At 38.2% G+C, this 14,088-nt stretch overlaps 1 protein-coding gene across 1 annotated transcript in view; it reads left to right on the top strand.

Annotated features, from left to right (window-relative positions):
* The window catches only part of SLC2A13 (solute carrier family 2 member 13), a 166,314-nt gene that overhangs the window by 38,164 nt on the left and 114,062 nt on the right, over positions 1–14,088 (top strand). Inside the window, exon 3 of the mRNA XM_050898479.1 lies at positions 2,179–2,387. Coding sequence (XP_050754436.1) covers positions 2,179–2,387 — 209 coding nt within the window. The remainder of the gene's footprint in view (positions 1–2,178; positions 2,388–14,088) is intronic.

Raw genomic sequence — 14,088 nt, 5'->3', positions numbered from 1 at the left:
CATGCACACTGTCTTGGGATGGCCATCCTCTTTGCATTACCTTTTGGGTGTTCTTTTCCCCATCCTCCAGTTTTCTGCCCTATTGTATTACTCATATTTTTCTTTGTTAAATCTACAAGTGCCTCTAAGAAAGTCTTTTCCATTTTCATCCAAAATGCATTTGGACTTGACAAATACATTTGTTTCATTGCCCTGAAATAAGGTTTCCATTAATGGCTGTGCTCTCTTTACTAGTCTATTAGCAACCTCATTGCATAGCATGCTTTATAAAAACATCCAGGTGAGAGACTGCCGAATTGTCTGTGTGAAAGCATGCATCCTGGGGTATGAAGAGAGGAGCTAGAGGAAGGATTAGCAAATCTCCTTAATCTCCTGACTGATGTCAAGGTGTGAACCTGTTTACGAGTACAGACTATGTCAGTATTCAGTCTGAGGGCTAGTTTCTGGAGATGTTTTAATGATTATAACCACTGATGTGAAAGCCATGATAACTGCAATAACATACAGGTGACACCAGCACCATTTAAAGTCTTTAACAGAAGTGAAAAAAATCTCAGTGAAGCGCAAATGGGAAAAGGTCAAATTTAAAAAGCAGAACAAAATTATATGTTGTTCTGCAGTTCTTGTTATTCTTCTTGGTGTTTTATTGAAGGAATATAAAAATATGAAGTGTACAGACCAGAACCACCCATGAAAGTTGGCGGTATGCCTGTCTTCCACAGTCTTTTCCCCCCACTTTAGCTGGAGCGAATCATGGTATCTGTGGGTGTTGTCACAGGTGTCAGTGCTGATCCCTGGAAGCATAACTCTCTGGCCAGTGGTTCTCTGTTGAGTAGAGAACTAGCCTTAATGCTTTATATAATAACCCCCGGGCATCTAAAATGCAGTTTTGGTTTTTAAAATCTGAAAAAAATCTAAAAATTCTGATTTAGAAAATCTTAAATCTTCAGCAGCTGGCTGAAGATTTAAGAGCGTGCTGGTGAAAGGAACTTTTTTCAGTGTTTCTGCTTATAGGCAGAAATTTTTGTCGTAATTTAACCCCAGCCAGCAACTAAGCACCATGCAGCCGCTTTCCCCTCCCCCCTCCCAGTGGGATGGGGAGGAGAATCAGAAAAAAAGGTAAAACTCATGGGTTGAGATAAGAACAGCTTAATAACTAAAGTAAAATAAAATATAATACTAAGAATAATAATATAATAATGATAGTAATGAAAAGGAATATAACAAAAAGAAAGAGAAATAAAACCCAAGAAAAGACAAGTGATGCACAATGCAGTTGCTCACCACCTGCTGACCGATGCTCAAGCAGCGATCTGCCCCTCCCGGCCAGCTCCCCCCTGTTTATATACTGGGCATGACGTTCCATGGTATGGAATACCCCTTTGGCTAGTTCAGGTCAGCTGCCCCGGCTCTGCTCCCTCCCAGCTTCTTGCACACCTGCTTGCTGGCAGAGCATGGGAAACTGAAAAGTCCTTGACTTAAGATAAGCGCTACTTAGCAACAACTAAACCATCAGCATGTTATCAACATCATTCTCACACTAAATCCAAAACACAGCACTGTACCAGCTACTAAGAAGAGAATTAACTCTATCCCAGCCAAAACCAAGACAATTTTCAAAAGTAAAACAGGCATCTCCTTACACAAGAGGCGTATTCCTTGGTCACGTGTGTCTGTGATTACATATTACTGACCAAATTAGGCATTTTTCATTGGCTGGTTTTGGTGTTTTGTTTTGTTTTTAATATGTCTGTAAAACAATTAGCAGGGTTTCAGTCTCATTTTTGCCATCAGCAGTACCCATTTGTTCTCCGTGCCTTTGCTTTCTCTTTCTGTTCATTCTTTTATCTTCACTGAAGGGATTATCAGTTTCCAAACTACTGGAATGTTTCAAGGTTTTTATTTAGTCTGACTTGGTGTCCTCGAGACCAGTGGCTGTAGGGTCAGTGGTGGCAGAATAGTCAACATGTCCTTGAGATTTCCTGGAATTGAAAGTCAGGGTCCTGTTTTCTAAAATACTTGCAGAATATGATTCTTGCCTGCTTAACTTCTGGTGATAAAGAATATGAGGGGAGGAGGGTTTGATTTGTAAATTACAGCTTGAGTAGCTGAGTCTTCTCATAGCATGTTTTTGTAGGCAAATATTAGATATTTATTTATTTATTTACTTATTCCCAGGTACATGCTGGGCCTGTCGGCTGTTCCGGCAGTTATACAGTTTCTTGGATTCCTGTTTCTTCCTGAAAGTCCCCGCTGGCTCATTCAGAAAGGCCAGACTCAGAGAGCACGTAGAATTCTGTCTCAAATGCGTGGCAACCAGGCAATCGATGAGGAGTACGACAGTATCAAAAACAGCATTGAAGAAGAAGAAAAAGAAGTTGGAGCAGGTATGCTGAATGCTTGTTGGCCTCTCTGCCTATCTATGACGAGATAAAAATCAGAACAAATGTTGAAGTCGTAGGCTGTGGGAACTTGATGTTTTGCTTTTTCTTGTCTGTTTTGCTATTGTTTGAAATATTTCGTATACTGGTAGCTTCAAAAATGAACAGATGTTTCTATGATCCTACAGTTTTAAATTAGGTTCTATTTCTTAAGTGAGGAAAAACTAAAGTTGCGTAAGATTCTAAGTTTATACCACCTACGTTTATGTGAGAATTGCACTCAAAAAGTTACTCAGTTTAAGAATGCATGTCTTGAAGAGTGGAAATAAATAAAATGAAGTTTGTTTTCTTTCATCAGTGGAAAAGGCCAAACAGACACTAGGAAGGTCAGAAAGCATTTTACATGCCTGAATTATCCAGAGGCCGTATCCTGGCTGACCATATTCTAGACAAGCAGCCTTTGGAAAGATTTACAAAACTGGGCATGTAATACAGAGATTCTTTTTCAGTAAAGGCAGCTTCTGAAAGTCCTTTTCGTCTGCCCCCAAGAGAATAAGGCATCTAAATCAAATCTTTTTTTTACTCTTTTATATCCTTATGCTGTAATTGCTCGAAACTTTATGTATGTACTTATATGTGTACTTATAAAGCAAGATGACCATTTCATTGACTTTCTGTCCTCTACATATTTTTCCTTTGCTTTGTGCTGAAAGTGTTAACCTGGGAATCTCAAGTAAGGCTCTTAAATAAGACTCATCTTAATTCTTGCTTCTTTAAACATTGATAGGAAAATACTGTAGCTTCTCAGCGCTGGTGGAAAGAAAAATGCAAGTTATTTTAAGTCTGTAAATTGAGATTCAGCATCTTATAATACCTGATCTCATTGCCTCATTGAGTTTGGCTTTGAGCCTTACAATAAATAATGAAGTATCTGGAAAAAGTTATTTGACACATACTAGTGAAGGGATTTTCAAAATATTCCTCACTGGTGTGAAGCAGGGCTGGATTTTTTTTCTCCCATTATGTTTTTGAGGCTTTGGATGCTTTTTTCCAGTTCTTCGGGACATGGGGAGGTGGGAAATGAAGTTCTTTGACGCTGATTTGATAAAAAGCTGAAGTAGATATTCATAGAACAGCTTGGGTTTAAGAGTCCTGTGCCAAGGTTCTTGATCCTAATTAGGGACTGGGCTGTCCAATTCTGTGTAAAGCCACTTAATGTCTAGTATTAAAGTTTTTAGGCTTTTTAGAAATAAAAGGAGCAGGTGTTTGACCCATCCAGTCCCTTATTTTCAGTTATTGGGCTATAGGGTATGACCTTGTCTCTCTTAAATCTTTCCTCATACTGCTGTTTCGCTATTTGTAAACGCGGTGATGTAAGACTGCAGTAGGACTGACTCCAGTTTAGTTGTTATAAATCAGTCCTCTATACAGTTGTAACTTGAACTGGCACACTAATTACGAGGTTGTTGGCTTTCTGGGATGTGCAGGTCTCTTGGTTTCCCCCACACATTCCCCTGAAAACTTACTGTGTTCCTGGAGTTTAGTGAAATCAAGCACGTTCCTAGGAGAAAGCTTCATTACAGAGAATCAGTGTTTTCCTCTCAAGTAATCCACAGCTTCAGAGTTGTCACCAAAAGGCATCAAAAAAAATGAAGGTAGTTACAAGTATATGCTGTCCTGCTTGTTATAAATGCTTAGTAAATAGGCATTAGATAGTTATGGTCACTCTCGTTTTTGATTATAACTTGGTTATAATTGCATTTCATCCCATTTAGCCCAAAGTCTTCATTTTTAGAAAAAGGTATGTTGTGTGTCAGCATCAAGATGTACATTATTTTTGTTACCTTTCTGTGACTTACAGGTGGTATTTACAAGTGGTGTTAAATTGTATTTACTTTCATTTCTTGAGGAGTTGTCTGGATCCTCAGTATTGAATTTGGCATGCATAGTGCAAGAGCAACTTACTGTTCATGGTTTCATTTCCAGGTGTTCAGGTATTGACAACTTAAATGTGTGCTTCTGCAAAGACTTTGCATTTCATTTTGCTATATATATTTTGGTTGGGTTTTTTTTGTTTGATATATTGCTGTAGTACTTTTTGTATTCATTTCTCCTATTTGTGGCAGACAATGTTTTAAAAAACTAGTTAACAGCAATGACAAATGATGGTAGTAATTCCTATCAGACATTGTGGACATCATTCCAGTTTTACAAAAAGCTTAAATGACCGTAAACTGACAGTGTGTGTACGTGGCATTCAAGGAAAGATAACTTTGTAGATTGAAAATCATCTGGCTTACTTTTAGGTAAAAGTGCCTTTTCCTTTCCTGTCTTTTCCTTTCTTGTAAAAGAACAGATGTTCTTTTTCATTAATTGATACACGAACATCTTTGCCAGTTTCTTAGGGCATCATTTTCTAAGTGAAAATACTCCTTCTCTGCAAGGGAGTAACTGTAACACATTCTCCAGTCCCACACTAAAAACTGTAATGCCTTTTGTAACTGTTTCATCAACTATTCTTGTCACGGAAATAATGAATCACAGGGGAACTTCATCTGTGTTGTTTAAGCTACTTTCTTAAAAATTTGGTTTTAATGTCTGTCATAAAACCAGAGAAGTTCATTGCATTTTCCACATGGTCATCAAGCAGCTTCTGTCTTGAAAATAATAAAAATGCTTTCAGCAACAAACTTCTGTTTCAGAAGTCTTTTGTACCAACGTGGGATACCTGTTAAGCGAATGATTCACATTTCTTTATCCTTTCCAATACATTCAGCCAAATCACTGCTGCTGATACTGTTTAGCAGCTTACATTTTAGCAATTTCAGATTGGTATCAGGAAAAGGATGTCTCTTTTTGACAAACACTTCCCCCATGACTGGTTATGCAAATGACATTTTTTCTGGCAGTCATGAATACTGCTTTTGCGTGCTCTATTCTGTGCTCCCAGTGTGACTTTTGGTGTTGTAACCTTGCATTTTGAGAAGCGAAGGGGAAGGCATTGCATTTTCCAGCAACGTTACAAGACAAGTTGAATCTTGGTCAAGTCCAGCTAATCATCATCTTTTAATGTCATCCCCCTCTCAGATGGTGGGGCTGTAGTGCAAAAGGGAGCTGGCGACAGGAAAATCAAGGGTAGAAGGACTAATGCAGAGGATGTTAGAAAGAAGAGGGTACCACAAGAGTTGTGGAAACAGTAGTTTATAGGTGCAAAGTGGCCTTCCCCTTCAAATATGCTGTGGATCTTGCAGATTCCCCAGTGTTTGGCTCAGGCTCTGAAGCCTTAGGGGAGAGAAAAGGGGAGAGAATGGTCAGAAGGGGTTTGCAACTGAGGGAAGGATCAGTGACATCATTGCTGGGAGAGCGTTCTGGGGCGACTCTTCCTAGCAAAACATGTCTGACTCGCCCTGCTGCTGAATTGTAGTTTTTAGTACAGTTAAGGCAGAGGTTCTGTACTGCATGTTACTTAAAAACAGGCAATCAGATCATAGCAGTGCAGGTAAGCACTGGCACAGCGACTTAATACACAGGTATAGATGAAGTAGTTTGTGCTCCTAATTGAATTAGAATGGGATTTGTAATGCTAATTCTACAGCATGCAGCTTGGAGTGAATTTAATGTGGCGGGTTTGTGCATAACAATAAAGCTATCTAGCACACTTTTTGTAAAAGTTTTACAGGCTGCCAGTGTAGTGGTCATTTCAGACTGGAAAGAAATCATTGTAGCATCCAACAGAGACATTTTAAATAGATCATTAATTTCCTGTATGTTTGACAACACTCCAATGTTCAAAGCAAATCATATAAAAGTATCAGTTTGTACTGTCTTTCTGGGTGAAAGAATCTGCAAACTGCATGGGTTTTCATCACGCCTCTGTTGTAGCAATACTGAGCTGTGATGTGGCAGGATACATGGTATTTCATGTGATGAGTAGTGATACCACTACGTATCAGTAGTGATGAGCATAGTACTAACTTAGCATCTTGACGAAATGAACATCATTTGCTTTAAGACTAGACATTTATTTTTGTGTAGATGAAGGATGTGTAACCATGGATCATAATTACACTAGGAGAGCGGTGTAATCTCCCCCAGCCCTATTTATCCCACATTTCTCTGACCTGTGAATTAGGGTTGAGACTCTTGACCTTATCTGCTATGACTGTGGACCTTTGCATTTTATTATCTGTTCTTATCCATGTATATGTGTCAACCTCTGATCATGAAGATGTCTTTTTTGCACATTATGCTTAGTAATTCTGACCGTGTAAAACTGCTAGGGCTCAGTGGTGCATGGAACCATGCTGCTTCTGTGAAATTCACTGATGATTTAGAAAATTGATCATTGCACTGTAATATTGTTTAACTTACCATTCAGTGTCTGTACCAGAATGTTATGTAACGGGCACTGCTCCTAGATCAGACATTTTCTTGTGTTCTCGTTACTTTTAATACATGTTTTGTGATAGTCTAGCTTTTTTTTGTGAGACCAAGAAAAATGTATTCATGCCACTCTCACTCCTGTAGGCTTGACTCACTTTGCTGAATTTCCTATTGGATCAGTGAGTCAGTCTCCTTTTTTAGTTTTTGTATTTCCCTGTTGGAGATAAATGTGTTATGATATAAAGGTAAAGTCACCTCATTACCATTAGGTTTCAGCTCATAACTTTACCCAATTAACTGTCAGTTAAAATAGGGTATTACCAGGCAGGAGATCTGGACCCTCAGTCCTTCCTGGTTCCAGTATATTTCTATTTCTTGCAGCTTTTCTTCTTAAGTGATATTTTAACTTGTTAGTATTCCTGGCTATGGCTTTGGCTGGAACCATTTGACATGCGTCTTTCTAGGGAGAATACTGGAAGCTTGCAGTGTTTTCATTCTTAATCATAATTCTCCCCTTACTTCTGGGAGTCCTTTTTATCCTAGGCCATTGCCCGACATGCCTGGTGTTGAAAAAGATACAGACATGCTTATTATTATTGGACATCAACTGGAATCTTATTTAATGAAACTTGGTGATACTCTGATGCTCTGGTAGGGCTGTGCAGAACTCTGAATCATTCCACTTCTAGGCACTCAACTCCTTATTTGAAGTTCATTCCTCTTTTATGATATTAAGTGGCTGTTGTTACCTGTAACCATGAAATTAGATGGAAGTCTCTGGGGCAAAAGGAAACAAAGGAGTTGGGCTAAGGATTCGTTGAAGAAAACTCCAAATCCAATATGGTTGGTAGTCACATCAGCCTGAAATTCTTGCTTGTGGCAATACCAAATGCCAGGGTCAGTTCCAGGTGGGTTTTGCCTTTGGATTTTGTGGGAAGCCTAGCCAATGCAAGAGGTACTTAAAAGGAATGTCTTTGTTTCATTCTTGTATTTTAACCATTTGATGTGTAGAATTATTTCTTGTCTGTTCCCTTAAGAACAAAAATTCTTCCTGTGTATGTCTCCATTGGAATTTGTTTTGAGTTGAACCCATAAAAAAAGCACTCCTCTGGATAATTTAAAATTCATGCAATGCAGGCAGATAAAACATGGAGACATTTGATCTTGAGAAAGTATACTTAATTCACTGTACAATCAGATAGCAAGAAAAAGCCTTCTACAAAACTTGGCAAGGAATATTGAAAATATGTATTACTGTATTAAACAATTGATAAAGAGAGATATGAAGATTTTTGGTTCTTCTTTTATCCTTTAAGTCTTTTAAAAGGCTGACTTATTCTTGCAAATATGACCTTTGAGAAATATAGTGTATAAAAAACATTGTTTTTCTGCCTTGTGTAGAAATATGACTGCTATATTTAAAAATTAATAGTTTGTTTCTGGTATCTTAGAGCTCTGTTTATACCTTCAGTTTGCATGCCTAACCGTGAGTTTGGGAATGTCTGTATACTTTAGGAATCCTGGTGTTAGCGTGTTTACCTGGCAGGGCGTTTTGAGTCGGCCTTGCTTCAGTGGCTTATGACCAAAACCAATCCCTTAATCTTTCACCTTTGTTTTCAGTGTGCTGACATAAATTGAACATTTATCTGGAAATGGTAGTTAATTGCCTGTCTGAAAATCAGATTCTTTCGGGTAGACTGCTTCAGATGTATGTTTTGGAACAAACTTCTTTGCCTGAAGTCCAGACAGATTTTGTGTGTGGTAGTCCTAAAGGGCAGGAAAAAGCAAAACTCTGTAAAACTTCATGTAAGTATAGGGAAGCACTGTGAGGCAGGAGGGTTGGGTTTGGTTTTGTTTCTTTTCCCCACTTCAGTTTCACTATGAAGTTTCTGGAAATAAAATTAGCTTTCCATTGACAGTGTTACTAGCTTTATATTAGTTCACAGCTTCTGAAGCCTACAGAAAATTCAAGCTACAGTCTGGAAAATAAAAGAAAATTAAAAAGACTTCATCTCTTACCAGTTCAAAAATAAATTTGGGCATAATGATTTCGTTTTAAGCCAAATGACATTATTCGCAGATTGAAGCTGAATTTGCTGACATTCAGGTAGTATTAACTGCTGCTCTTCATCTGAGGTTGCTTTTGGGACTACGTGTGTGGAAACAGTGTTGGATTCCACTCCGATACTAGTGCATCACTGAACATTCAGCTACTCCCTATGCTTTGTTTAGGAACAGGTATCTGTTTCGTGAAAATACATGTTTCAGAGTGGAAAAAAGTGTTGGAAGAATAAGACTAGTGATTCACGTGGTTTCATGAGAGAATGTGGTTCTTCTAAAGCAAAAACTGACTGAAGGAAAGGCTGTGAATAAGGATAGTGTGTTTTGTTTCAGTCGTGTCCAGGGGAATAGGAATTTGTAAATTGTGCTTAAAAAAAACCCCAAATCCCTACACCCCCCACCCCTGCAAATTTAACTAGAATAGTTTATTTTTCTTTCTTAATATGAACAGCCAAAATTAGGCATTTTTGGCTGGTTGTTCAGGTGTTGTCATTCTCTCTGTTTCATGTTTATTACCTGTTAGGACTAGCTACAGTACTTCAAATTTATAGAAAAATGTCTTTTTCCTTTAACACAAAACCTACTTGATTTTTGTATTTAAGCAAGCTAGTCCAACTGACTTGGACTGGATCAGTTTCTAGAAGCTGTTGGCTTCTGACCCTGATTTCCATGCCTTCTAGGAGGAGCTCAGTTCAGTTCTAGAAAGCTGTGAGCTAGACACAGTTCTTGGATTTTCTCGAAGTAGTGCTTAGCTGCATAACTTGGGCTGTTATTAAAAGTCTGCTATATAATAGCATAAACTTTAAACAGCATTTGTTACTTATACATTTACAATAGTTCCTTCCCAGTTAGTCCAGGGGAAAAACACAAAAATAGTGTGGCATGTGGTGAGATTTTTAGGAAAGCTGGGCTAAAGACTCCTGGCAGAAGTGAACTTGAAGCACTTGGGGGGAATATTCTTGGTCAACAAAAAGAAAAATGGATGTGCATAACATGAGTAACAGTAAAAGAGCAAAGCAAGCAGAAAAGACTAGAAATAGGAGAAAAGGGGGAAAAAAGAAGGAAAAAAAAAAAAAGACCTGAAGGAGGTAGTTCTTGCATTGTTGGGAGGCAAACCTCTTCTGAACAGTAATAAGACTCATTCCTTACTCAGGACAGAAATGGGAGAGAAAGTAAGTGGTGGGAGACACCTATATACTATCTGTAACACACGCGGTTTGTTACACTGGGAAGGGAGCCCGAGGAAGTGAGCTGGGCCTGAGAGAGAGAAGCCTGTGTTGGTGAAAGGTACTTGTAGGATTTTAATGCTGGGATAGGAATGAAAGGGCAGAATACATCTGCTTAAAGGAAAGCTACAACATTTAGCTGGTGGCTTGACGCATCTGGCAGTGAGCCAGCCTTGCCAGCAATGGCAGTGCAGTTACTTCTTCCAAATTGCAGCGCGAGGATCTGTTGCTGCTGTCATGCTCACCGGCCTTCTGCCTCTTTGGTCTGAATGGATGAAACCAAGGCTCCAAGCCTTGGAGTCAGTGAGCTGGAGAGCAGGTTCAGTTTGAGGTGGGATGCCTGCAGCGCTGTAGCCTGGTTGTGTTAGAAATGGGAAATATAATTTTGAATTTCCTGAGTACTCTTGTGCGAGAGATGGGCACACACTGCCTTCACAGCAGAATTTGCTCTTTGGGCCTTTGTTTTTTTCTAGCATGGTTACACTGATGTACTTGTTTCTCATCTGAAATTATGGATCTACTTTTTATATTTATGTATATCGTTCTGAAGAAGTAATAAAATAATGGTACCTCTAGAGCTGCTAGGGGTATTCAAGAGCTCAGTTAATTAAAAAAGAAAAAAAAAAGGAAAAAAAGGCCTGTTTCTTTGTTTACCTGCTGGATCCAGCATCTGCACTGAATACACAGTTCTAAGCTGAATGCTCCCACTTGAGCTGCCTGTTTACATGCAGCAAGGATTCAGACAAAATATAGTGTTGTGTGAAAATGTTAATGGGCATAGGGGGAAAATTTTTTGTACGCTGCTGAGGAATAATTTATAACACTTCACTAAGCTTAGTAATATGATTCTTTATTTAGCTCTTAGAGCAGGTTGTGTGGCAAAAGTTGGAGATAATCTTGCAGCTTCTTTGCTCTCTGACCTTGTGAAGATGAGTGGAAACTCTAAAATGGATTTAAGGTTTTTAATAACAATATTTAAATGTAAATGCCACAGAGAAGTAGCTCAGCAAACTTTACCTATTGGTCCCATTTTAGCCTCTTCAGCATAATCATTAAAATTAAAAAAGCTTGTTTTTGTTGTTGTTGATTCATATTGCTTTGCAGCGTTGTAAGAACCACATCAATGCAGAGCTGACTCTTCCTCTGCTGCCTTCTAGATGACAGGCTTTGCACAAGGGCAGCACTTCGTCCACCAGTCAGATGTTAATGATTCTTCAACAGCAGTAGTTTTTCTTTGGCTCTGTGGTCAGGTGAATACAGTGTTTATACAGCCTGTTTAAATTGAAGTACTTTGTTAATAGGAAGAAACCATTAGGGAGGAAAAAGGGTTTTAAACAGTGTTTGCACTTATTTCTTTTACATAAGGCCATATTCTGCTCCTGCAATCTAGTCAGGCTTTATTTTTTCTGGAGACCTTCACCAAGGTATTGTCTGCTTGATTTTTGTCCAATGCTCATCTTTTTCTCTTGCCTCTTAAAATAACAGCATTGGTTTGTTTTTTTTTTTTTTCTCTCTTCTGTTTTCAAGACACTTTATTCTTCTAGCGAACCTGAAGAGTTTGGTTCAGAATAAGCAGCTGTCCTTGCACGCCTCCTGATAGTTAATCCAAAGTATTCATGCACTGAACTTTTCAGTAAATCTTGTCAACCAATGTGAATTCTATCACAATTGGCATGCTGCCATGTGTGGATTGTGTTTTATTTGACTGAAGATGGATTTGGAAAAAAAAAAAAGGAAAGAATACTTTAATGTAGTTTGCTGCTGAGCATGTTCCTGCTGTGACTCCCAAACTATCCATTTCGAATGCTCCCTCACACAAATATTCTTGAGCTTTCCCTATGCTAAGAAAGTGAGTTGTTGGGATTTGTTCCTTTTCAAAATAAGTGAAAAATGGTGTAGTACTTTCATGTTGACTGTTTGACCAGAATATGTATTTAGATCAAGTGCTTTTATCCAGGAGACAAGAAACAGTTTCTTTCTTTATGTTAATTCTGTTTGACTGTAATTTTACAAGTGGTGAACCGGTTCAGAATTGTGTTTCATTCATAATTTTTTGGTCAGCAAAAAGTTAGAATTCTGCTTTCCTTTTTGGTTGTTTTTTTTAATGGTATCCCCTAAGCTGTAGTGATGCTCAATAACTGTGTAGTAGTATGCTAGTCTTGCTATAGAGCCAAACCCCTAGGAAAGAGCTTCCTCCTCGTGTTACTTCACTCGAGAATAGGAAGGGTGAGCACCACCTCTTCCTTTTATCATCTGAATGAATGTGTCTGTGGGCTTACGCTTTTCGTGTGGTGTTTCTGGAAGTGAAGTACTTTCTAGGAAGTTTATTATACTTTTTTATATTCTGAAACATTACTGGTCTCCTGGAAAATGTCCATGTAGATTAGAGGGGGTTTATATGGTTGAAACGTGTGTGTGTGCGAGATAACTAATGCTGCATGAATAATTCACAATGAATAATTTATCTAATTAATTTAGACTTTCTTTCTGCTTGTCAGTTGTCTGTGGGGAAACTGCAGTTTCCTTAGACATATTTGTTTTGGAAGTGTTGAAGTGTTTTGGAATTTTTCTATGTGAAGCTGTAACAAATGCATTGCAAACTTGAAATTTTTAGTATAAACTCTTTGGAAATTGTGGCTTTCACGAATATTAAACAGTATTTCAATCATGTTCTAGAAATACCTGTACAAATAAAGCTCTGAATAGCTCAGTTAACGAAATAAGAAAACTTTAAAAGAATCAGTAAGACGGGTCCCTCTCCACCCCTGTTTTCAGGTTTCCCTTTTGCTAAAAAAGCCAAACCAACCCCCCCCCCCCAACAAACAAATTAAAAAACCCACCACAACAATAAAGCTGTTTGTCATTTTTAGCGCTTTTTTCCCCCCAGGAAACCACTGTTCTGTTAAATGTCTTTTTCCTATGAGGAAAGGATCACTCCACTGTTCTAGTAGTGGTCAATTTGTGTATGTTTTTTTTTTTCTGTGAACATTCAGAGGTAGATACTGCATTTATGGATAATGGTGGTTTTGAACTTTTTTTTTGATTCTGCACATACTTGAATATTTCTATTTCTGTTGAATAAGAAATAATGTTTTCAAAACCAGTATAGCTCAGTGTCTACAGATATTCAGATACTTACCAAAAGTCCTATGGAAAATGTTGTTATCTAGTCAAAGTAAGTTATCTTAATGCAGCCGTGATGAATGAAGAAATGATTTTTTTCTCCAATATTGTGAGTTACATTTAGAATTATTCTGTAACTAAAGGTTGTGAGGGCTTGAAAAATTTTTCCTTTTCCCTGCCATACGTAGTGAGCATCCAGTTCCCCCCTTATAGAGTTGACTTCAGGCCAATATTTAGTGTCGGCAAACCTAGCACGTTGTTATTTTTCCCCTCTTTGGTTGGAAGGAGCTTGTAAAATTGCTAAGAAACTGCCAAGAGTTCAAGTTGCTGTATTGCTTTTAACTGCTTAAATATGTTTAATTGAACGTGCTGCATGTTTATTCTGTCCTTTTATAGTGAAATGACAGTTTTTATTGTAGGTTACGAAACGAGCATCTTCGCTGTAACACACGATAGCCTTGCTGTGCCGGCCGGTCTGCAGTGGTGGGCAGGGGCCAATGGGAACCCGCTGGCGTTCGTGGGGTGTCCGTGTGCCTGAACCCATGTGAATTGGGGCTGTGAGGAGTTCCAGGCACTTCTTTGCCTTGTAGAACAGTACTTCAGGGAAGAAAGAGTGTAGATCTTTCTTTTGGTACTAAAACTGCATGAATACATTTGTTTTTTTTATCAGTGCTGAACATCTTTAATTTTTATGTGCATTCTCCTTGGCGTCAGTGGCTACAAGGAGAAAAAAAAATACCATTTTCTTTGGTGTGTTTTGACCTGTTTGCCATCACTTATTGAACATGGAAAGGTTTAATTACAAATATTTAATAAAATTGATTAAGAGCATAAATAATTTTAAAGTAATTCTGTCCTTTTGTGATTATATAGAGTAGATTGCACTAGTTTCTTTTCATTTAAATATAAATGTA

The sequence above is a fragment of the Gymnogyps californianus genome, chromosome 1 (genome assembly GCF_018139145.2).
Source record: "Gymnogyps californianus isolate 813 chromosome 1, ASM1813914v2, whole genome shotgun sequence".
In the NCBI taxonomy this organism is placed as follows: Eukaryota; Metazoa; Chordata; class Aves; order Accipitriformes; family Cathartidae; genus Gymnogyps; species Gymnogyps californianus.
The sequence above is the reverse complement of the archived record's forward strand: the minus strand, read 5'-3'. Positions and strand labels throughout refer to the sequence as shown.